This window comes from Pelobates fuscus, chromosome 4 (assembly GCF_036172605.1).
Source record: "Pelobates fuscus isolate aPelFus1 chromosome 4, aPelFus1.pri, whole genome shotgun sequence".
Classification (NCBI taxonomy): domain Eukaryota; kingdom Metazoa; phylum Chordata; class Amphibia; order Anura; family Pelobatidae; genus Pelobates; species Pelobates fuscus.
The window spans coordinates 355,693,307-355,719,500 of record NC_086320.1 but is presented as its reverse complement, the minus strand read 5'-3'; the positions used below and the strand labels follow the sequence as shown (position 1 = coordinate 355,719,500).

The window sequence follows — 26,194 nt, the reverse complement described above, 5'->3', positions numbered from 1 at the left end:
TGCAGTCTTGTTATGTAACTTCGTAAATGCAACAATGTTCCTGAAGGATGATGGTTTAGTTGTTTGAAAATGTTTTTGTTAGGTTTCTGTGGCTTCAATGTATATTGATGCAAAGTAAAAACAATAGAAGGGGTAGCGCCACTAGGGTACAGTAAAAAAACGTAAAATAGTAAAGAGATTTATTTATATATATATATATATGTATATGTGTGTGTGTGTGTGTGTGTGTGTGTGTGTGTGTGTGTGTATATATATATATATATATATATATATATACATACACACAAAATGTCCAAATAATAAAGTCCAGAGGTTAAATAAGTCCAAAAGAGTATTCCAATGTAGATGCAAATATAGACTTGCCAGAGGTGATATACGAAGGTTATTTGCAGGGTTCCTCTATGGGGATGTCAGAGAGGGTCAGCAGTGAATCCGTATATGAAAAAAGAAAGGAGATGATGGTGCATTATGTATTTGCAGGGAGTATTTTAAAAAGGATAAGATCTAGTCCTCCTCACGTTTTATGAAGCTTGAACTAGCTCCAGTATGGATAGCGTACAGTGGTACAATCCCCACTTAAAAGATACGTGAATATAGCGTCTCAGTCAGGTGTGGACCATAAAATATAAAAAGAAACAACAAATAGTGCTCACAGTATACAACTCCAGAAACATAGATAACAGATATTGTACTCGCTTATTCCAGAGCAAGCGAACTGCTCTATGGATAGGGCGTGGGTGGAATAATCCCCACCAAGGATATATCTTGAGAGTGATGCTCTCTGGAAATAAAAAAAAAAAAAAAAATTAGGTCCCAGGCAGTATATGATAAAAGTAATAAAGTAGCAAGAATAAAATGTAGGGTAAAATGGCACAGAACGTAACCAAAATAACATTCATACACTATAAAAAACACAACATCTTAAAATGTTTTTTGTTGTTTTTTTTTTTTTTAAGTGGAGGTAAGAAAAAACTGACCTGCCATGCTGGTGTTTATATAGGGGGTGTTGGTAATTCCTAAAATTATATACCGTATATACTCGAGTATAAGCCGAGTTTTTCAGCACATTTTTTGTGCTGAAAACCCCCAACTTGGCTTATACTCGAGTCAGTGTCTGTATTATGGCCATAATACAGACTGGGGGCTGGCAGGGAGCACTTACCTCTCCTGCAGCTCCTGTCAGCTCCCTTCTCCTCCGCGCCGGTCCATTCAGCACCTCTGTCAGCTCCCAGTGTAAGTCTCGCGAGAGCCGCGGGGTCATAGTGCGGCTCTTGCGAGACTTACAGTGTGAGCTGCACGGACCGGCACGGAGGAGGAGGGAGCTGACAGGAGCTGCAGGAGAGGTAAGTAACAGCTCTGCCAGCCCCCTCCCCCCCACTGAACTGCCAATGCCACTGGACCACCAGGGAAGGAGAGCCCCCCTCCCTGCCATGTATCAAGCAGGGAGGGGGGACGAAAAAAAAAATATTAATAAAATAATATTTATAAAATAAAAATAATAATAAAAAAATATTAAAATAATAATTTAAAATAAATAATAATAGAACAAAAAATGATTAAAATAATAATTAATAAAATAACAAATAATCAAAATGCCCACCCCCCACCAACACATACACAAACACACACACTGCATCACACACACTGCATTCATACGCACACTGCACTCATACGCACACACTGCATTCATACATGAGTGCAGTGTGTTTGTGTATGTGTTGGTGGGGGGTGGGCATTTTGATTATTTGTTATTTTATTAATTATTATTTTAATAATTTTTTTGTTCTATTATTTATTTTTAAATTATTATTTTAATATTTTTTTTATTTTATAAATTTTATTTTTTTTCGTACACACACACTGCATTCATTATATACACACACTGTAAATAAATATTCAATTAACATATTTTTTTTAGGATCTAATTTTATTTAGAAATTTACCAGTAGCTGCTGCATTTCCCACCCTAGTCTTATACTCGAGTCAATAAGTTTTCCCAGTTTTTTGGGGTAAAATTAGGGGCCTCGGCTTATATTCGGGTCGGCTTATACTCGAGTATATACGGTACACACTACACACACACTGCATTCACTATTCAAATACTTTCACTGCATCCACTACACACACATTCTTGAAAACATAAAGAATTCTGACTGGCATGTATATGTTGTGCATTTACCGTAATAAAAAAAAAGATTTGCAAAAAAAAATAAACATGTTCAGTTAACAGTAGATTTGTGCAGAAATGTTTTATGTTTTCAAAATGGTAAAAGTACAGAGTATCGGTTATAAGCTATCGGCCTGAAAGTTCACAGATTATCAGTATCTGCTCTAAAAAATAAATATCAGTCGATCCCTAGCGCTGTCCCTTTCTCGATATCTCCAATGTATATTGATGGTGAGGTATTTATCAAATTGTAAAGGTAAAATGTACACCTACTTTCAGAATGTGATACTTTTGATAAATCTCGCACTGCTGGCTCCATGCAATTGATTTACCACCACCGAGTTAGACTATAGCCTTTGCTTCTGTGCTGCTGGTTAAGAAGCTATGTTTATAATAGAGCAGGCTGTTGCTAAGGAAAACTACTGAATGTGCGGAGGAAATCTGCAAGTGCCAATACTGTCAGACCGATTTTTAGATTTGGTAGCAAAAAAGCATGGTCTTTGTATTTGTTTATTTATTTTATACAGCTGTATCACAGACTTCATTTGAGATATTATGATTGCAAGTAAATTACATGTGCTATAGATGCAATTGCAATACCTCTGAAAAATAGGTTTGTGAATTACATTTTTTTTTTTTATATATCAACGTTCAATTTTACATTTAAAAAAAATATATATTTTTTTGCTCACAACTTTCAAGGCTTTAAAGTGAAAAATGCATTTTCACAGAGCAGCTTTAACAGCATGGATATCATGTTTGGTTTGGTGAAAGGAGTAAAAATGCACCATAAATTCATCAGAATGAAGCTGGCATGGCTTCCTTATTCAAACCTCGGACAAAAGCTAAAGGAGAAGGGTAGAGCTAAATGTAAATTCATACACTATGACTGTTACAGCCCTCAGTTGTGATTATGGTGCCAGGAGTGCAATGGTGTTCTCTCAGGCTAAGTAGCCGAACCATTTCATAATGTTTCAGAATGTTTTAACAACTTGCCAGTTGCAGGAAATGTTCATTGACCGAGGTAATTGAGTGCTTTCCACCACTGAGATCCGACGGACTTGGTTCAGTGCAGGAGCTTTAGACTGGAGAGAAGCCAATTGCAGTTTTACTACTTATTCTGGGAGGGTGCCAGGACACGCCTACACCATAACCACTAAAACTGTTGTATAAAAATAGCAGACGCCATACCTACATTTATTTCATTAGAATGTGAAAAAAATCCAATAGGCGATCACTTATTAAACTGTTTATATGTAAATGCCAGTTTACAAGTTTTATGACGCTGTCAATCTCTTAGATAGTGTAATAAGCAACTTTCCTCCATGATGGTATTCTGTCCATAATATTATCCATATAGCGTCAGCCACATCTTTGGAAATATGACTTTTATAAAGTAAACCTCCAGGCATCTGTTTACAATTTAAGTAGTTACGACAGACATTTCCAAGAAATTGACTTTCATCTTTACAGAAGTGTAAAACTCCAATCCTTAGTTGGTGCAGACATGACAATTTCACGTTTGCAACATTTATTTATTGATTATGAGAGATTCTTTAAAAGTGATGGCATACATATTTTTTTTATTTATTTTTTTTACTGTTTACTTTAGTGATATTTGCATAGTAGCTGGATAACTTTTTCTGAAATGCATATGGCTCTGTTTTCCATAGTAAATTTTGGATTTCTGAACTTTTTAAATATACAACAGTATATTTATTGGTCCAAACTGTAATGCAAACAATATGTCTTGAAAACGTTATTCATTTGAAGTTAACTTTTCTCCCGCGTGTGTGTGTACGTGTCCTTTCTTTTGTTAGGAAAATATTTAGGTTCATCTTAAAAAAAATTACTTATATTTTAACTGTGAATGAGAGTAGTGGTGAGTTAAAGGGACACTAAGTGCAGTGTCCCTATTGTACTTAATGCTGCTGCGTAAAACATTGCAGTTCCAGAGAAACTGCAATGTTTACGTTGCAACACTGTCTGCCTCCAGTGATTGTCTACCAGAGAGCCACTGGAGGCCCTTCCTCGATGTTAATGGACTTTTGGTCCGGTAACTTATGCTTGACATCCTCACGCTCTGCATGAGGACATCCAGCTTTGGCTATTTCCACATAGGAAAGCATTAATTCCATGCTTTCCTGTGGGGAGGGCCTAACGCACGCGTGGCACTTACGCATTGGCCCCACCTCGTTAGTATTGTCGCAAGAGGCGGAGTCCAACCCAGTGCCAAAGGACATTGGTTCCAGAGTTCAGGTAAGTAAAGTATTTTTTAACCCTTTACCCTGGGGGAGGGAAGGGGGACGCAGAGGGAGCTATAGTCCTTTAACAGGCTTGCAGGTTTTAAGGTGGAGGGATCTTCAAATTGGACATGTTGGAGATTTAAAATACATTGGAACCTTGGAACTCTAACTTAATCTGTTCCAGAAGACTGTTTGCGAACTCATTTGTTTGAAAACCTAATCAAAATTTTCCATAAGAATGAACGTAAATTAGATTAATCTGTTACAGACCCCCAGAATTACAGCATTTTAACACTAATTTTTACAGTTTAATAATGCCTTACATGCATAAAATCATGAAATTTTTACTTCACTTTACCAGTCAGCTCAGTTTGCTGACGGAATGGAGCGCTGTTCGCTTTGTCTAGTGCTAGAAGGCCAATGCGTCACATCAATGTTGTTCAGGTATCGAGACAGTTGTTTGTCGTCCCCCCCCCCCCCCCTCCCCCTCTCTCTAAATTTATGTTTGAATACCGAATTGTTCGGGTAAGAGAGCATTCCAGTTCCTAGGTTCCACTGTATAATTATAAATAAAGGCAACTGGCAAAGGAGAGAGTGTGATTATTAAGATACAAGGGGCATAAGTAAAGGAAAGCCAAAAAGGAAAAAAAGAAAATGACCGTTCCGCTTTAAATGGATCTGTGGTGTATACAAACTTAAGGGCCTTCCTGCATCATCCAAAAATCACGGTCCATCTTGAGGTTGTAGCAGGTCCCCGTCCTGCAGAAGCCAAAGTAAATAATAGCTGTTTGGAAGTACCATATTGTCATCGTATAACACTATCCATAATACGCTGTGGATAAACCCAAAGGGTATTTTTTTTTTTTTACTTATATCTTAAGTCAGGGTAACCGGAATTTTAGATTTGAGATAAATTTGACCTGAGTCCGGTAATAAAAAATGAGTTTTAAGTAGTGTACCTAATTTGTAAAAGATGTGTTTTTAATTTTGTTACTGCTAACTAGAGTTATAAACGAAACCTTGTCAAAATCTGAAATTGTATAGTATTGCCTTGGCAATGTTCATCTGCTCTGTTGCCATGGTGTCTGTTCTGTACAGTGTAGGTTTTACACTCTACATATATTCTTATTTTACATTTCACCCCTCCTGCAAATGACTCCACAGCTAATGAATTGAATGTCGTACTTGGCATGCAATGTTTTATGGGGACATCTAGTGGGTATAAGCATAAATACCCTATTTATTGCTATATTGTTTGAGTTATAGATTTGTGGCTTTGCTGTTTGTCGTAGTAATTCTTAAATTGGTTCTACTTTTGAATTTGTACAGTTTAAAAGTAAAAGAGAGAGAAAGAAAAAGTTAGGAGAAGGTTCTTTTCATGTAAGAAAACGTAGTATATACATGTTGCCTGTGAATCTGTTCCACAATGCCTACCATGTGACGACACATTAATCATTGTGCAATTATGTAAGCCTGGGGTCATATGCACCCTTGTATGACGTGGTGTTGCTACAGGTATCGGTTATTATGTTACTGGTGAATAACATTCAATGTGTGCGCTGGTAATTTACCACCGTTTTATAAATCTTATGTTGTAATTAATAAAGTCCCATCTTGATAATTATGCATGGCGAGCTTACTATAAGATTGTTATAGTTAAAATTATATCTCGGCTTTATCCTGAAAAAAATGTGTAGCACACAGCTGGTTTTGGATTAGATCTGTACTGCATCTGTTCTTTATAAACTTTAAACAATTTACAGTTTAAAAAGAAAAGTAATCTAGACCAAAGATTTTTTTTTTTCTCATTCATTCATTCATTTATTTTAAAACTGCTTAAAGGACCACTCTAGGCACCCAGACCACTTCAGCTTAATGAAGTGGTCTGGGTGCCAGGTCCTTCTAGGGTTAACCCATTTTTTCATAAACATAGCAGTTTCAGAGAAACTGCTATGTTTGTGAATGGGTTAAGCCTTCCCTTATTTCCTCTAGTGGCTGTCTCATTGACAGCCGCTAGAGGCGCTTGCGTGATTCTCACTGTGAAAATCACAGTGAGAGCACGCAAGCGTCCATAGGAAAGCATTCATAATGCTTTCCTATGTGACCGGCTGAATGCGCGCGCAGCTCATGCCGCGCGTGCGCATTCAGCCGACGGGGAGGAGAAGAGGAGGATCGGAGGAAGAGAGCTCTCCGCCCACCGCTGGAAAAAGGTAAGTTTTAAACACTTTCCCCTTTCCAGAGCCCGGCGGGAGGGGGTCCCTGAGGGTGGGGGCACCCTCAGGGCACTCTAGTGCCAGGAAACAGAGTATGTTTTCCTGGCACTAGAGTGGTCCTTTAACTTAAAGTGTACAAGGTTAGCTTCTGGTAGGTATACAACTGTAGTCTGTATTGTGCTACCAAATGTGTCAACTTGAGTTTGCCTAATCCTTCTCCAAGAGAGAAGAATGGTGTACACCTGCCTGTCACCCAAATGAAGCATATATAGTATCTGTGGAAATGCTGTTAATCAGTCATGTTTTGGCCATGCGTTTGTTGTGATGTTCAGCTGCCCCTGCCTCCAGGTGCTTCTCTGTGAGAAGCATCCTGTTGGATGGGAGAACGTCCGTGTTAATGCTCTCTCTGCGAGAGGACTGGAGAAGTGGCGATAAGACCCCCTCAGTGCTGGATTGGAAGTAACCTCTTTATTTCAGGGTATAGAGGAGACACCACAATCTAATTTAGGAGTACTACACTCCATGGTTTATACATAAATGTATTTAGTGTTATTTTTAAGACAAATGGCTCTATGTGGACATATGGCTTCAATTATTAGTTTTAAAGTCTTGAAATTATGCAGTCTCTCCCTTCCCCCCTCTCCGAAACAAAACAGATAATTAATTGTTGCACCCATAAATAAAACAAATCTATGGTTCTCCAGTGTCTACAAATACTAAAGTGATACAGATGCTATCTTAATATTTAATCGATGCATTTTGTTTGGTTGTGATATTATGTGGAATGTACATGAAGTGCTTTTTGAGCTTATAAGTTTTTGAAAAGAGAATCATTTTACAATCCTGCTATTTTATGACATTTTTCCAGTTCACATTTTCAGAATAAATATTTAACTATATGTGCTTAAGAGTTTCTTCGCTAGGAATTCCTAGCTTGATAAATGATGCACATCATGTCTTATGTTAATAATGAAAAAAATGAAGAAAAAATAATTCCTAAAAATGTTAATTGTAAATAAATATATATATATATTGGCTATGCTTACTTAACATCAAAGGGATCTGCAGAGTAATGTCTTTGTTTGCACACCGTTTCATCCATTGCAAGTCTTTCGACTCACATACCCATAGGCATGTGTTATACAGGTCCCCATTCCGGCCTCCTTCTCTGTGTATTTAATAAGTGTGGAAAACAGGCATCACTTGCAGTAATGGTGCCGTTGTGAGAAAATGGAGTGATTTGAGAAGTGTGAGCACCTTTCCCAAGTTTATACACACACACACACACACACACAAAAAAAAAAAGAAGCTTAATTTATACCTGTGTCTATCTATTCTAATCGATCTATCTAATCTAATCTGATCTATCAACTATGGTTTATAGCCTCTTTTTGGTTTCTTGATTCTTCCTAGTATTCGGTGTCTCCAGCCCCTGCCAGATCGGATTCTCCTGTGTACGCAAATTTGCAAGAACTGAAAATTTCTCAGTCTGCGCTCCCCCCACACCCAAGTGCTCCTCCAGTCCAAATTACTGGGGAATGGGAAACGCATAGAGATAACACTGGGCGTTTCTATTACTATAATAAAACCACGCAAGAAAGGACTTGGAAACCACCACGTTGCACTAAAGAAGCCAGTAGAGGAGAATCTTTTAGTCAAGCCGATCATGAGGTATGGGTTCTATTCTATTCTGTCAATCTTCTTCCCTTCCCTACACTTGTGAATAATGGTTTGTATGTATAATTTCACTCCGGTGTATGCAACAAAGTGTTGAAGTTGTGAATTCAAACTGATTTTAGGCCAACAAATCCAATTGTAAAAATAAATAAATACATTTCCTCGTTGGTTATGTTTTCAGTTATTTGGGCCTAAAATGTGAACCTCTTTGAATTTGACAATCTGTGTCTCTCTCTCCCCCTCCCCCCCCCCCCCCCCCTCTTTCTCTCTCTCCTTATCTACTGTAAAGGTTTGAAAAATAGCAATTCCCTTAAGATTATTACAAGTTCAAAAAAGTTGTTCTGAGCTTCATCTAAGCTATTGGAGAAATTTGCATGTATATGTATGTTTGGTTTATGGTTTAACGTGTATTTTTATGGTATATACCCTGCATTGGAATAAAAGGGGATATGATTTGCAAAGGGCCTGTGTACACTTTATACCCTTGCTGCTTTGTTAGATGTGCTTGTTAGATGATATACCTTGAAACACCTTGTCTTCTCAGCAGGACACCTTGTATAAAAAGTATTGTTTTGTTGTTGTTTGTATATGTATGAAAAAAACAAGTAATAAAAAAAGAAATGGGACGCACACACACTGGAAATACACACACATATACACGTGCACACACACACTGGAAATACACACACATACACGCGCACACACACACGGTAATTGTGATAGAAGAGGACTCACTAATTAAAATTATTTGTTCTGTTTAATGTTCTATGCAGCCATTGAAATACCTTTATGAACCTGTGAACAGTGCAGCTTATGCTTAAAATCACTCTCCAGACCCCTAAAGTACTTATGGCTTGCTGAAGGGCTTTATGTGTGAAGATTGTGTCCTCTTTTGTCACTTTACAAAAAGTGCAGATTTTTAGTAGAAATTGGCACGGTTCTAAATGAACATTCATACAAGCCCCTGGCTGTCTGACAATCCGTCCTGCTAATTCCTGGTTGCTTAGCTCAGTGGAAATAAACGCAAGAGACAACAATTGCCCAGGGCACCTGCCTTGCACAGACTTGTGCTGCATTGGGATGTCTGTGATTGGACAGCCACAGAAAGTCTGGGCGGGGTTACAAGGGGAGGACTTGCAAAGACCGATCTTTCATGTATTTCATGATATTTTCACGTTACTTGCAAATGTAAAATCACTAAGCAGCTGGTTTTGTTGACCTAAATAGTAGCTATTTACAGAAATATTGCTAATGAGTGAGGTTGTTCCATTGCACTAGCAGTATATTTTGCACATGCTCGTTGCCCCCATTCCATGTTAAACAAAAACAACCCCGGAGATCAAGGAAGATTATTTTGTATTCTAAAATTTATAGGATATTTATTTTGGGATTAGATTAAACCCTTTAATGACCATGTGTCATATTGCCTATAATTTGTCATCTTTCCATCAGTTCATTGAAGCCTGCAAAGAAACACAGGTTGAAAAGTCTTACAAGGATGTTCACACTTCTTTATGGAGGAAATGATTTGTTTATAGTGACTTACTGAAAACTGCATTTATTTAATTGTACAAGATGTCCCTTTAAAGGGACACTATAGTCACCAAAACAACACTAGCTTATTGAAGCAGTTTTGATGTACAGATCATGCTTCTGAAGTTTTACTGCTAAATTCTCTGCCAATTAGGAGTTAAATCAGTTTTGTTTCTGTTTATGCTGCCTTAGCCACACCTCCCCGGCTGTGACTGACACTGCCTGCATGAAAGCAAAATGGTTTCATTTTCAATTATATGCTACTTACTTTTTTTTTTTTTAATTCTTTATTTTTGAGTGCAGGTTTAAATACAGTTGTATACAGTGACTTGTTCAACACAACATATCATGTTATACATTTGGCACAGGTAGTCATGAGGTACTGCACTTTTTTTTTTTAACAAGATAGGAACATAGATAATACAAGATATATCATAATTATGATGTACAACGTTTGAACAGTCGAGTGTTATTCTAGGTTAGGCTAGGGTCGTTGCTTGGGTGTACCTAAATTTTTTTACAGTAAGTTAAAGATCATGAGCGTACAAAAAAAAGAAAAAAAAAGGCTAGGCTGGACATGTCTACAACAGCAGTAATGACGTGTGACATTATGGTCGCTAGGCAGCGCTTTTCAAAAGATTAAACATAAATACGTACAGTTGTAATCTGGTTAGCCTTGCATTATATGAATGTGCTACGTTTGCCTACTAGCGTGTTTGCGCATTTGAGGAAAAAATAAAAATAAAAATTAATTTAAACATCAACAATAACATGGTAAGATAGGTGATAGGTTTTCAGTTGCTTGTGGTAAACATGCTAGCTAGATATTCATGATGCTCATATCAACGTTGGTTATAGTTACGCTTAATTATGCATTATATAGCTTACACGGTAGAAAGTCATAACAGTAGCGGAAAAAAAACAAAACAAAAAAAAAAAAACGATAACTTGGCTTAACAATTAGTATGACTGTTCGCTCATGGGACACTGAGGTTCGGAGCTGTGTGTTGTGATGCCTCCTTTTCTCCCTGGGTGTCAATCCTGGTCACACCGTACAATAGGCTTAGGCTAAAGATGATGGGCCTGGCGCTGACCTGTATGGAGGCTTTGTGTAGAGAGTCTCTATCATCCGATGCCTTCTCCTGTGAAGCAGTGGACAGTGGATGAGGTAGTGTCGGAGGCTGCTGCAGCGGTGGGCAGTGTGGGGACATCCTTCCAGCCCCAGGCTGTTGTGTAGGCCTGCATCACGGTGCCACTAACTCTGCAGCTACAGGAGCCAGAGTTTTTTCCCCTGACGGGGGCAATGGAGGGCCTGGTGGTTTTTGGCCTCTTTCGGCAGTGGAGCCTCCTTGCGTGTGGACGATGCGTCCGGGACTTCGCCCATTTGGCCTCCAACCCGGGTGGGCACTGTGGTGTGGGAGTGTGTGGAGCGCCTGTTGCTTTGCCCAAGGGTATGCTCTCCTCTCCCCGCCGCTGTCTGCCTCCCCCGCCCGTCAACCGTGCTGAACTTTGAGCGATGTGTGCTGCTCTCATGCGGTTTCTAAGATTTGCCCAGAAGCGGCTGAATATTACCTCCAGGCGCTGTGCGGTGTCTTGGTAGATCAGCGTGAGCTGGGGTTGATTTGGCGCGGGCGGCGTATCACTATCCGCCATCTTAGGGGTGCCTAGTGGGCACCGGCAGTGGTCTTTCTCCACCTCGCTTCTCGGTGTGGCTGGCGGCTCCGAACCCACCGTGCGGACCGGGATAACCCCCACCGGTCCAGAGGGGGGGGGGGTAGGAGGTGAGTCGTGTGGAGGATTTCCCTTTCGATTCGCCCACGAGGAGAGCGGCCGTCTCTCCCCGATGGGGCCTCGAGTAGGCCTCTTGGTGCTGGTGCCGGTTCTCGGCATGCAATTGTTGAATGGCTGGGATCATTCGATTTGCCCGGGTGTCCCCGGTTGAGCTGTCACCTTCCAAGCGTTGAACGAGCTGTTTTATTGGGGTTTTTGCCCCAAATCGTGCCATAATGCCCAGGAGCTCTAGTTCAGCACGTCCTTGCAGCCTGGAAGCCAGGCTCCGCCCCCCATATGCTACTTACTTTAAAAGTTTTTATCTCCTGCTCTGTAAATTTAACGTTACAGGGGGCTCCTCCAGGGTCTAACAAGCTTTTTAGCTGAGCAGGAGTTAAGAAATTCTAAATTTAACGGAATTTGCAATAAAGGAAGTGCAAACATTAGATTACTTTTTATATGAAGTATTTAGGAAGGCTCTGTAGGTCACATGCAGAAAGGTGTGCCAAGGGCTCCATAACAAAGTGATTTAACTCCTAAATGGCAGAGAATTGAGCAGCGAGACTGCAGGGACATGAAATTTACACCAAACCTGCTTCATTAAGCTAAAGTTGTTTTGGTGACTATAGTGTCCCTTTAACTAGGATTGAGAGTTGTACTTGTCAGAATGAGGCATATTTACTCAAGGTTGCATACTTGCATCTGAAGATAAAATTAGTTAGATAAGGTTATGTGAGGAAGTATGACTCTACATGAGGCATAAACTAAAGTTCTATCAAAACATGGTGGAGAGCGGGTGTCTGTTTGAATTACGAAAAGTCGTGGAGAATCATGAAGGGACTGTAGTGTAATGTGGTCGTTTTTTTTTTTTTTTTTTTTACTTTATTTGGGAGGTTTCGTCAAAGAAGCGTTTAGGAGAGCTGTGAAGCGCATATGTAAAGCTTGTAAATTGACTGGAACTATAATTGTTACGTAAACCTAAGTTGTTAACTTTTAATATCTATAATTATTATATACAGCGGACAAGAGTGCAAGGCACATCAATTTAAGGCCGAATGGATTAGAAATATCTCAAAATTAAAGATGACTGAGCCTTTTCTGATTCAATCAGTCACTATTGTTGGACAACCTGACTTGTGATGCAGCAACCATTAGGCTATTGACTGCTAATCCCTGCAACATGCACTGCTGCAGCTGGGCATCAACTGTCAATCACTCCATAGGACCAGAAAGTAATATCAAGTACCCCACTCTATCGTGGTGTGCTGTTATTAATGAATTGCTCACTTGGTAAACACAGGGACTCCACATTCACAAAACAGGCTTAGAAAAGGTACCTTTCTTTTCAAGCCAATTTTGTGAATGAGGGAGTATCTAATTGGCTGAGAGCCTCAGTTGACCGTTTGCAGCTATTCAGCAGCGCCCCTGCCTGGCGGCACTCCTTGCTCCCTTAAAGGGAAATTCCAGAAACCGCTAGAGGCAATTTTGTTTTTAATAATGTGTGAGAAAAAGGTGAGTAGAAACACATTTTTAGCACAATCTGAGCAGGGCCGGGGACCTAAAGAGCCGTACCAGGACTATACTGTCAGGAATACATGTTGGTATTCTTAACACTATAGTGTTCATTTAACATGTAGGGGTTCTTTTGCTTATTAAAGTTTTTAAAATGCTGCAGTTGAAATCTAGAAACTTAGTCTCAATTGCTTTTTTTTCTGGGTGAAACAGTGACCCAAAAAATTCCAGTAGTCGCTGAATTGGAAGGAGCATAACCATCTAGTGTTTGTTCATTGTTTTAGCAAAGCAGAATTTTGATATAGGTTGATATTGGTAAGTTGTTCTAATTTTGTATGCAACAATGATGTACTTGCCAATAATCAAACGGAACAGATCCCTGTGCGCTAGTACTTCTTATATATAACCTGCAGTCTTTCTAGAGAGGAAAAGTGCTAAATATTATAAATATCTTACATTGTGAAGAGTAGATGTTAACATTGCATGTTTATTGATATTGTTTATCTATTTTTTTATCTTGGTTGTCAGGGTTTTGTTTTTAAGTGAGCTGTGCAGGTCTTATTCATTGTTAACAAATCTAAGTCTATTTAGGGTCTACAGTAGTCTTCTTTTCTTTTTTTTTTTAAAACACTATAGCCTGTTATAGTGACTATAGTGCCAGGAGAGCCCTGGCCCTGTGCCACGGTTTTAGTACGGTTCAACTGACCGGAGTCCCCTGGGCACCTGCACCACATCCTTTCCAGCCTCTAGGTGAAGCTGGGTGTCTTGATTTAAAATAAAAATAAAAAAGAACTGACGATCCAGGCTCACTCTCAGCCAATGAACACAGTCCTGCTTAGCTTTGTACAGTTGGAAAACTCAAACCGACATCCAGGCACCTTATGGTTTCTTCCAATAGCAGTCTTTATTTAGGAAACGGATCAAGTGCAAACGTTTTGGCTCTTACATGACCCTTTGTCAAGTCAGACTTCGCAAAGGTTCTGTTAGAGCCGAAACGTTGTCACTTTATCCTGTTTCCAAATAATGACTGCTATTACAAGAAATCTCTAGGTGTGCCAGGACATCTGTTTGAATTTTCCATTGGATCTTTGGGGATTTAACCTCCGTGTCTGGACCACCCAAGTGGGAGTAATCTTTTGTAAGCATGTGCACTGTCCACTTTTTGTTATAACTCTGTACAGCTAACTGGCTTCTCCTGCAGGAAGAGAACGGAAACAGGGTCAGTGGTTCTGGACCCAGGTATATTGTCCAACTATACCAAAATGGTTTGACTGCTTACCATGGGAAGGAGATATAGGGCACTTCGAGCATCATAATCACTACTGCATGCTGTAGTGGTTATGGTGCTTGTTCTTTTAATAAAACTTGCTTACCAATGCTAGAGGTTGGCCTCATCCCTGGGCCACATAAATTAACATCGAAGAAAGCAAACAAACAAGACACTATTCTTGCTGACCATCCAGAGCAGCTTGGTAAACATGTATTTATAGCTGAAGAATTCATTTGTAATTTCTGTTCTTGGAATGAAACATTTGTAAGCAAAACTGCTGTGGCATCTCCTAGTAGTCAAAATTAATAATCATGTAAACTACAGAACTTCTTGTTTGTTCCTCACTTTTTGTTGGGATTCTGGTGCATCCCACGAAAACACGCATTTGTTATTATACATGACTCCGGAACATGCTGAGGTGCAAGCTGCTGGAGCATCCTTTTATTTATTTATTTTCTTACCTACCAATCTTCATGACAAAACATGTTATTGCTGCTTGTCATATCTAATTACACGTTGCTAGTTACACATAATTATATTTAGCTTCTTTCAAAAAGCATTCCTACCTCAAAACTCAAATTTGCTTAATTACCAATGAACATATGCAATGCTATGTGGAGAGAAGATTGTGTGTGAATGTCAAGGATAGGCCATGTTCGTGACACAATCTAATTATTGCATATTCCAGCACATGATTCTGCTGATTTCTGTCGCTACATTCTGCTGTCTCGTTACTGGGGACATGCAGAATTGTGGTTTGTTTGTTTTTGTTTTTCTGTTCTTTCTCTTCTTACTTTCCTTTCCGTATTTCAGTCATTTTTCTTCCCTGATGCCAATCAATCTTTGCCCTTGCATAATCAAATTGTTCAACTCCTCTTATAGCAAATTTCATCTGAAGACAATTTCCACAGCACTTGTGACAACCAATCAGATAGTCAATACGGGTCCCCTCCAAGGGGCTGGTCAGAAGATTTGGATCAGCATGGCCATACCTTCTTTATCAATGACCAAACTAATGAAAAGGTACACTGTGATTCCCTTTGTCTCAGACCATTCGGATGATGCATTTACTATGTGCGTGAATGCATGATTTGTAGGTCTTGTTGCATTTAATTCTCCTATTTCATGATACTTAATAAACTGTCATTGGGTTGTGTTATTTATAATTAGATGAAAATATATTTTTGCCTGCTAAGCAAATAAAAAATTAAAAAAACAACTCTATGTTTATGCTATATGACCGCACAAAGATAAAGCCTTTTATAAGGGAATATCATTCCTTTTCAGATTAAAATAAGATATTGGCGTTTGGCTTCCATTATAATGGTATTGCTTCTGCAGGATTTACTAATATAGGCTGTTTAGTTAAATGTGGGGAATAAAACTCCAAAACCGTGAAATTTCAAAAGAATCTGACAGTGATATATCTATATTGGTAGAAAATGCAGTACTGCTGCTTTTATTCATTTAATGGAAATTAGACTATAGAAAGGTAAGTTTCATTAATTAAGTTAAAACATGTCCATATTCATTTTCTTTTTGGATGCAAAACTTGGTGATATGATACGAAAGCCCTAAAAAGATACATTTGATATACTTTCTGATATAATCTCATTCTTGGCATTGTGGTCACTTCTAACTTTGTATCTAAAGGTAAGACATTTTAAAGAAACTGTATGACCCATAAAGTTCTTCCTAAGCTTGTCAATCTTTTGTACCTTAGTGGTCCGTGTACTGGCAGGGTATGTGTTTGTTTTTTTTTTCAACCGGGAATCTGGTCATCCCCTAGCTCAGGGGCAGGCAACCTTCGTCACTTCAGATATTGCAGACTACTTTTCTGTTAATGTTCTTACAGCCATAATGCTGGCAAAGCATCAGGGGAAATGTAGTCCACAATATCTGGAGTGCCAAAGGTTGCTTACCCCTGCCCTAGCTCATTATTCTTACAATCTGCATGTATCTGGTAATTACACTTACTCCATCACATTGTTCATAAAGTGGAAGAAGACTAGAGCTGTATGACGAGCTTCCAACCTGGCTAGCTGTGTTGTATGAGACCACTATTCAATATTTTTCCTGATATTTAGGTGATTTTTCAAGAGACCCCAGCACAGTATTTTAATTAGTTTGAGTTCTGTGGGAGAGAGTGGAAATCAACACAACCCTCTGTGTTTCAGATTTTATACTACTCTGGGCATTGCAGAGGAAGCAAATCATTAAATATTCAGAGAGTGAAATGGCACTACTGTCACTTTAAAACTAACTTACTGTGAATGTTGGAGAATTGTCACCAGATTTGCAAAAACTTGTCCAAAATAGCCAAACTGGGAAAACATTTTCCCATTTCTCCAGCAATGTTTATTTAGGCCTCAAATTTGAATTTTTGTAGTTTGTTCCCTACAATTCTTCTTGGCTTTTTATTTTTATAAATAATCCCGCAAATGATTTAGTGCATGAGATTATCAGATGTGGGTAGAATTTAATAGTCTCCTAAATATATTTATTTTTAATTGTATGTAGTTTGAGGGGGATATTTTCAGACATTTCAAAGTTAGAATCTTGCAGTAACATTTCTCTGTGTCCACATGTTTGGCAAGAAATGCTGTGTATTGTTATGTATTTTTACATTTTTTGTAAAAATTATTTTCTTCTTCTTAGAACACTGCGTACAGTCCAGTTATTTGAGTCTGAGTGTTTTCTGACAAGCAGATTGATGAGATTTAACAGAGCTGTTCTAGATTCAGTGCTTGGGGGATCTGAGTGGGATCAGAGCAACACCCTGTACATTGCCTCGTTACATGCAAAACGGATTGCTTAGAATTTCATTAAAGAATATCTAATTAACAATACTCGTTTCTAGGTCGCTGTCCTAATGTAGGTGACTTTGTAACCACACTAAGATGAAAAATCACTGCACTTGCAAGAATTTACAACACAGTTAAAATTTGTAGAACCAAAGCAAACATTTTTACACTGTAAATGTTGAACTCTGTAAATATTTTACGTTTTGTTTACAGTGGATGAAACATGTGGATGATCAAGGCAGACCCTATTATTACAGCGCTGATGGATCACGGTCAGCATGGGAGTTGCCAAAGGTAAGACAACACCTTTTCTATTGAGTTTACAATCATTGGATCTTTCTGCAAAACGGTTTGTTTTATATGCTTATTGCATGCAATCAAAAACACAACAAATGAATAATGAAACTTAAATGGGAGAGTTGATCTGAGGTTCTTTGATTACATTGATTAGAGTTTTGACTTGAAATTATTGTGACTTTTTAATCAACCAAATGTGTCCTTATAGTCCTAGACGTTCAGATACCAACCTACCTCTCTATTTAATGTGAGCAACCACAATCAGAACCTCCTTTCTCCTGTTTATGGGATTTGTTATTCAATGTGCAACTAACTCTTTGATGATCTAATGTCTGCTTGCATCCTTTCTTTTAATAAAAATTTAATTATAAAAAAAAAAACTTGCCAAAATGAAAATACAATTTTTATAATACGATACTATTTCTAAATGCAAAATGTTTTTTTTGTACCAGAGAAAAGTGCATCCTAAGTTCTATAAAACATGGGGGAAATAAACAGATGTGTCTTATTGTCTGTCTTTTCCCCCTGTAGCTACATCCACATTCTTCGTTTAGCTGTATTAGTGAAAAACTAACAATGTGTTCAGTAAAACCAGCGGCCTCGTTGTGTGAGCACTAATTGGTGCTAGCCTCTTTTAAGAAACCAAGTGCAGACTCCATTAGTGCCAAATAAATATAAATAAATATATATATATATAGATCTGGCTGTTAATCTTCCATCTTCTCGTAGGGCCTTCTGTCACTTTGTTTGTATATGTATGTTTGTATCTCTGTCTATGTATCTTTAGTGCCCTCTCTCTATATCGATCAATCATTCACACCAATATAATCAATTACAAGTGTAGCTAATGCTGCAACCTTGTACTCCCCTACCCTCTCTCCTTCTCCTCTTTAGTATAATGCTTCTTTGCAGCCACAGCGAGAGATCACTAAAAGTCGAAGTCTCGACAGAAAGCTTCAGGAACCTATAGTTTTAACAAAGTGGAGGCACAGCACATATCTACTGGAAGCCAACGATAAGGTGTGTAAAGATTCCTGCTCAGGCATCCATTATTAAATACCATACTGTTGGATTTGTGAATTGATAAGCTGGCCTGTACGCAGTTTTAGTACTTGGAATGATTCAAGGACTATTTCAAAATGTATCCTAATTTTTTTCTGTTCGATGTTACTGTTGTGGAGTTTCATTTTTAGCTCAAACTTAATGCTGCAGTGATTTGTTTGGATGGTTTTTAGTACATTTTCAGGTAATAGTTTTTACAAATTGCGCAGGTCACATATACAATATTTAAAAGGATACTCGAAGTACCAAAACAACTTTATCTTAACACAGTAGTTTTAGTGTATAGGTCATACATCTGCAGTGTCTCCAATCAATTCTCTGCCTTCTCTGTTAGTTGAACTCTAATCAAACAAGGAGGTTCCTTTAGGGTCTAGAAGGCTATTAACAGCCTAGTAGGACAGAAGGAATTCCAAATTAAACAGACTGTGCAATAATGTAAGATTAAACATTTGATCTCTCTTAACATGAAATGTGTAGGGAGACTGCATGTGACCTACACAGGGGAGGTGTGGGTAGAGCTGAACAAAGTAATGAAACTCCTCATTGGCAGAGAATTGTGTAGTGAGTGCAGGGGCATGATCTATACACCAAAACCACTTCATTATGCTAAAGTGGTTTTGGTGACTATAGTGTCCCTTTAATCAGTAAATAATATATATACACATATAGATTTCATCCGTGCTTAGCATCTATTAGCTAACGTGTAATAATCAACGTTCCTGAACGAGAATTGAAGAACACAGATCATCATCCATGTAAATTGCATGGAGACTATTTCCATCGACTCACTGTTAAGGTATGTGCTAATGCCATTAACAGGTACATTTTTATTTTACAGTTGCATATCAAGCAAAAGCGTAATTCCTCTGGGTATTTCATGCATAACCCTGGTTATTTGATTCCACCTTATACAGAAAAAGTTAGTACCCAGTGTGTTGTCCCTTGCTTGCCAAAACGCATCCACGTGTCAACATTTTTTAATTTCAACATACAGATCTGAAATTACTATCTTATCTGCTGCAATGCTATGAAAAAGTAATTTTGTAATAATAGACATTGATCATTAACGGGGAACATACATGGGAAAAATATTTGTTGTAGAATATGTTCAAATATGCTACTTGGCAATATTTTTGGCCAGATCAATTTACTTGTGACTTCCCACAATTGTTGATGTTCACTTATCCCTTATATTTAAAATGTATGTAGTTTGTGTGGTGTAAAACATACAATTAATTGTAGAAATCCACATCTTTGTCCTGCAACAGAACAGAGTTCCTCTATCTTAGGTTCCCGTCAATTAATTGGTATGTGCTCACATCTTTGTATCTGGAAGTCGGCATAGAGAAAACATAAAGAGAAATGAAACTGTTTCTATTTCTCCTCATCATTTGCATTGCATGCCGTGCCTATGCCTGGAATTAACTGGATTGTGATTTGATTTGCTAAATCTCAAGTATATGTTTAACCCCTTAAGGACCAGACTTCTGGAATAAAAGGGAATCATGACATGTCACACATGTCATGTGTCCTTAAGGGGTTAAAATACACTAAACAAAATTATAAACGCACCACTTTTGTTTTTGCCCCCATTTTTCACGAGCGGAACGAAGATCTAAGACTTTTTTTCTATGTACACAGACGGCCTATTTCTCTTAAATATTGTTCACAAAACTGTCTAAATCTGTGTTAGTGAGCACTTCTCCTTTGCCGAAATAATCCATCCACCTCACAGGTGTGGCATATCAAGATGCGGATTAGACAGCATGCTTATTGCACAGGTGTACATAATGTCTGGGTAATATTATTGTCTATTGTTTTTACTATTCATTTGTGTATGGCGCGCATCTTCCCCCAAACACGCATTTTGTTATACACGCAGAAATCAAACCATTTTACAAACTGACAAGGAAGCTAGAACATGTGTAAAATAAGTTCAATTTTGCATGATAGTTCTCCTTTAATGCACTATCTGATCTCAGCTGAACCTTTCAGAATCACACTTCAAAGGGTATGGCTTTGAGCATCTGGTCTTGTCAGTGAGTACAGCTGGTACATTGTACAAGGGCTTTCTTTTATGTTCTGAGAATCCAGTGTGTGTGTGAAGCAGTAAGAGTCAACCGGTTACCACAAAAAAAAATTGACTATCAGTTGGTCAAAAAATGTAGAACGTCAAGTTTAATTAGGAGAAATCGTAAAGCTTTTTACATAGATGAGTGCACCTCAGTGCTGTCTTACAGAAAGGCTTTTTAGAGCCTGTGCATGTATTGCACATACCCCTGGGCTATGGCTGAGGGTTAATGGTTATCCAGCACTAGTGAACAAACTACTCATTATTTGGTCTGTCTGCTTGGTGCAGTGTGTTACACTCTTGTATAGTTGGGGGGTTTTCCCTTAATTTATGGCCTTGCCAAATTTATTTTTTCATATTCGTATTGGTTAACCCATACCCTGACACATTAAAGACAAATTTATCTTTTTAAACTGTATTATTACAAAATTACTTTCATTCAACCGGTTTCCGCTTTTTGAGTGTTTTCAAATTGCAGTACTAATTGTTGGAAATGTTTTGGTAAAATGATAACACTAGCAAATTGGTCTGTTTGAATGACTATTTTCTTGACACTTTTTACATGTTTGTAAATGTTACTTTTGTTTTCCGAAAAACTTTAGAAAAACCAGCAATGGAACAACAATCAACATTTTACTCTTCCTTACAATATTTGTTTTGTGCTACATGGTTTAAAATTTGTGACCGTTTTTAATTAACATGAGTAACCCATTTAATTTTGAAATATGTTTGATTTATGTGTGTTTGTGTATGTATATGTGTTCGTGTGTGTGTGTTTGTATATATATTTCTCTTATACAATGCTAACATACAATGCTTTGCCTTTGTTATTTATCTGTAAATGAGATACAAGCTAAAATTGGAAACACGCTTCTGTGCATGTGCAAAATGTTTACAGTGTTCACAATGTGAGCTCTAGCTCAAGGTATTTGTTACAATGTCAAGAGCACTTATCGTTTTCTTTTTAGACTAGTATCTCATTAAAATATAATTTTTGTGTAATTAATGAGGTTAATTCCTTAACTTTTAGTCCTTATAATTTTTATTTTTCCACTCCAATATTCCTATGAAAGCATCTGCTACTGTATTTATACAATTTACAATCTCCTCTAACTTTACAGGATTCTCCATTGTCCAAACCCATCTTTCCGGACATAGAGACCTCGCCTTCTTCTCCAAAGCACCAGTCAACGGTTAGTAAAGAACTCTGTATTGTCACTGTACATGTTTTTGCCTTTCTCAATGATAAGTAGAAACCTTGATAATGTACAATCGTATATGTAAAACTAAATAATGTATGATAAAATACAATAAGTCTAAGTCTTCTGGATTGGGGTTAATTACCTTTTTAGTCATGGTGAACTCCACAACAGTTGGAAAGCCACAGAGGGGAAAAAATTGATACAGTCATGGGGAAAAGTATAACACCCTCTTTGAATTCTGTCGATTTACATATCCGGACATAACATTAATCATCTGTTACTTAGCCGGTCTTAAAATTCTGTAAATACAACCTCAGATGACATATTACATCGTGTCAAGATTTAACAAAAATAAAGTCATTAAGGCAGGGTTTACATTGCTGGCTAGGAATACCTCTTGTGTCAGTCACTCAGATGGCCACTAGAGGTGCCTACTAGTCCAGTACTGCACAGTGTGCAGCACCTATGTTTAGCATCTCCACGCTCTGAAAAAATTAAAAAATTAGCGTTCAAATTAGTTGTTTTTTTGTTGCATTTTTCATACACAAATATGAACGCTAACTAAAAAAGACTGGACATTCCCAATTTTGAATACCCTGGGTTGTCTACTTAAAATAAATAAATAAATATATATATATATATATATATATATATATATATATATATATATATATATATATATATATATATATATATATATATATATATATATAATGTATGTATGTGTGTGTACATGTGAGGTGTGATTCAGAGATTTATGACAGATAAGTGTTACAGTGTCACTATTGATACATTTTAATAATATATATTTTGAAATCGCAATGCCCTACTTATACTTATAGCCCTATAACTTGCAAAAAAAAAAAACTGTTTTTTTGGCGGTTGTAGATGCGTAACAGATTTTGGAGGTCAAGGTTAGAAAAGGTGTTTTTTTTCCCCATCATATTTTATAATTCTTTTTATAGTACTTTACATGATATGATGAAAATAGTGGTATCTTTAGAAAGACCATTTAATGGCGAGAAAAACGGTATATAATATGTTGTGGTACAGTAAATGAATAAGTGGAAAATTACAGCTTAACACAAACACTGCAGAAATGTAAAGACAGCCCGGGTCCTTAACAGTAAGGAAATTGAAAAGCCTTCTGGCCACTCAGGGGTTAAGTTAAGTGCACTGCTCAGAAATGGGAGCCTATTAAGGTTATTATACGCTTGCAACCTGCCTCTATTGTGCACACTGCTAGTCAAGGATTTCCCTAAACTTTGTTGAAGGTAAGGACCGTGCAGACACGTTTTATTAAAAAGTTTTTTTTAACATCCTTATTTGACCGTGTATAGTTATGGCTGCTCTTTGTTTGGGTGCCAATCCTGAGTATGTGCTTCAGCCTTTTCGCCTCCTTCCAGCAGCCATGTTTCTTACTCCTCAAAGCTATAACCAACTCTGAATATTCGGTCTGATTATTCGGTCTCTGTTCCTGTGGTTTAACTGTACTTCCTTTACTCCGCCAAAATCGTTTTGTCCCCATTATGGTCTCTGAGGGTAGGAGTGACCAATCTATTGTAGGGCCTTGAAGCTACTTCTATGCTTTATACAAACACAGCAGCCCTCCACCACGAATACACTAGCAAAGACAAATAATCAAATAATTAAGAAAGGCCTATAGTTCAAAAGTAACACTACACATGGCTGATTAACAGTTCGTTTGTGTAGTGACAGTCCATGAGACTCTTCCCTGGTGGCTTATCTCTTTAGGGTACTGTAGTCCTATTATATTTATTTTTTTGCTCCTGTCTGGATCCTTTATGCTTTTCTTTCCTGCTGGCTTTCTTCTCCTCTGCCTGGCTAAATGACTAACTGCGGATTTTCCAGTGGGTAGAGCAAGGAGTTGTTGACGTATACAAGGCTTTCTGAGGTTTAGTTGTGGGATGCAATATCCCACAATAAATAAATTATCGTAGTCCATGAAAAAACAGGTAAACGGTAATTCATCAGCCGGCATGCATTTTGTTTTCTCTGTTCATTAATATTTCTCACCCGTGTTTAGCTTTTAATTTAAGCTGAAATTTATTTTTCAGGATCAAGAAAAGTATGGTGTCTTAAATGTGACAAAAATTACAGAGAATGGAAAAAAAATTAGGCAAGTATCACTTGATTGTTTTAATTACTACTAACTTTTATTTTTTTATATTCTTTATTTTTGGTAGTGCAATGGTGAACAAAACCTGTATATACTGTCATATCAGCAAGATGATATAATACAGGATAAATCACATGTAAGTTGCTTAACGTGTCATGAGTAGTGCACTTTTTGTAACATTAACGACAAAGGAAAAAACAAGAATAAGAAGTTAGGTTACCATGTCTAGTTGCTTGTCGAAGGTTAAACTTTTATGCCCTTTTAGCTATCACAACATGAAGATCTAGCGCTTATTAGCAGGATGAAAAAACAGAGCTGTCTGGCTGCACAGTTATAGGATAAGCTCTAGACATGTAAGTGGTCAGTGATCAGATGTTAAGCATGCTAGACTAAGTTGCTCTGAGTGAAAATAAAAGGTGAGTCACAACATCTCATAGCTCTCATGGACATTTTAGCACGGGTACCACTGACTTGGTATCGGAAAGTATTAACTATAGAAGCCAAAGGGATACATGAGCCTTGCTCACAGATTGGCATCACAATTTCAGTCAATGTCGGAATGAAGGTCAGGTTAGGGCATCACTTTATGATACTGAACGGAGCACACCTGGCTTAGTATCTGACTGCACATGCTTTGTGATTAATATAGTAGGTCTGATTCAAGTAAACCTGCTAAGATAGGTAAAAATACAATAAAAAGTAACTGGCTTTATCACGAGTAAACAAAAATACATGAAAGACAGGAGTCCACCACGTGGTAAGCTCTTCGGTGCAGTAGGCGCTCTCTTGAGGGGATAAGTAAATCAAAGTCCCCGATCTCCACACGCTGGCTTGGCCCCCAATTGGCTGCAGGACTTGCTTTCGGTTGCTTGGGACCCGGTTGCTTAGTTGAGCCTCGTTCCCTTGGCATCCGCCGTGCAGGGAGAGAGGTTCTCTGGTAATTCCGCTTTCCTTGAATTTTGGAGAGAGAGATGGGCTGATGTTTGTGAGTTGCTGCATCCGAGGTATGGGAGTGCGTAAACAGAGCGTGCTGTTGCCTACCCTCTATTTTCGCCCAGAATTTGGCAAAGATGCCATCCAGCTTGCTCAGGGTCGTTTGTGAGCAAGGCCTTGGCTTGACCTCCGACTATGAATTCCCCCATTTTAAGAGACATGGCGTCTCTGCATGCCACAGCTCTGAGCTATGGAGAAGCAGTGTGTAGGCCCCTGAAAACCATGACCCCTCCCTACCCCCCGGTTCAAAGTAGCTAAGAGTTACAAGATGTGGCATCTGGAGAGCGGCTCTCCCTCCGACGCCAGCCAGGTTTGCGGGCCGCAAGAAGTTGACGGCAGGTGTTCTGGGTCAGGACAGTGCCAAATCTGGTATCATTCGAGTCCCCAGGGTCCCCCCTGTGCATACAGTTGAATTTTATAGTGATATAGGTGAGTTGGCATACAGAAATAGGCTTAATAAGCAGACTTTGGTCAGGAGCTTGCCTTGCATGTGTCCGCTCTGCCCGCCAGTTAGGCCCCGCCCCCCTACTACTAACTTTTTATACATGAGTGTTTTGTTTTTTTCTTAACTCTTTTATGTTGGTTGTAAATTCTGCCCATCTCATTATTTATGGAATGTGGGTCTTTTTTAAAGTGATATTCTAGATGTGTTATCAACCAAATCTCCCTGCAAATGTTATGTTATTGTCACTGTTCAATTAATTATAGATGCAGAGATGTGGAAAAATAGCTGCAGTTTTTTAAGTTCCTAAGTTTATGGTTTCACTGTCTTATTGAAAATTTACTGTTGTGCATCATTGACATATCTCTGGTAGGACCTAGTGTAAGTGCTCCTTGGATGCAGTAGTTTTGAGAAATCATGATTCCTCATTTCTATCCAATATTCCCAGCCCAGTATGCAAATGAGCACAGACAGTCACTAGACTGCATCCTGCATTTCTTTAACCCTTTAATGTTGTCATCATCCTACATTAAATGGACTTAAAGGGACTCTCCAGTGCGAGGAAAAACTATCCGTTTACCTGGCACTGCAGGTTCTTGCAGTGCCCCTCTCCCTTCCACCCCCTATCCCGTGTTGTTTTAGGGGTTAAAACCCCTTCAATGACTTACCTGAATCCAGAGCCGATGTCCCTCGCCACTGGGTCAGGCTCCGCCCACGCTCCTCCACCGCCATCAGCCAGCGGAGGAGACCTAATGCGCATGCGTGGCAATGACCACCCGTGCACATTAGACCTCA

At 38.4% G+C, this 26,194-nt stretch overlaps 1 protein-coding gene across 10 annotated transcripts in view; it reads left to right on the top strand.

Moving 5' to 3' along the window:
• Nucleotides 1-26,194, top strand: part of ARHGAP12 (Rho GTPase activating protein 12) — an 80,046-nt gene that overhangs the window by 33,118 nt on the left and 20,734 nt on the right. For 4 of the 10 annotated variants that reach the window (XM_063452606.1, XM_063452612.1, XM_063452607.1 and 1 more), the window contains 7 exons: nucleotides 8,040-8,297; nucleotides 15,271-15,411; nucleotides 17,406-17,486; nucleotides 18,384-18,509; nucleotides 19,390-19,470; nucleotides 21,744-21,815; nucleotides 23,903-23,964. In XM_063452606.1, coding sequence (XP_063308676.1) covers nucleotides 8,040-8,297; nucleotides 15,271-15,411; nucleotides 17,406-17,486; nucleotides 18,384-18,509; nucleotides 19,390-19,470; nucleotides 21,744-21,815; nucleotides 23,903-23,964 — 821 coding nt within the window. The remainder of the gene's footprint in view (nucleotides 1-8,039; nucleotides 8,298-15,270; nucleotides 15,412-17,405; nucleotides 17,487-18,383; nucleotides 18,510-19,389; nucleotides 19,471-21,743; nucleotides 21,816-23,902; nucleotides 23,965-26,194) is intronic. The other 6 variants (XM_063452611.1, XM_063452610.1, XM_063452608.1 and 3 more) reach the window with 5 other exon arrangements.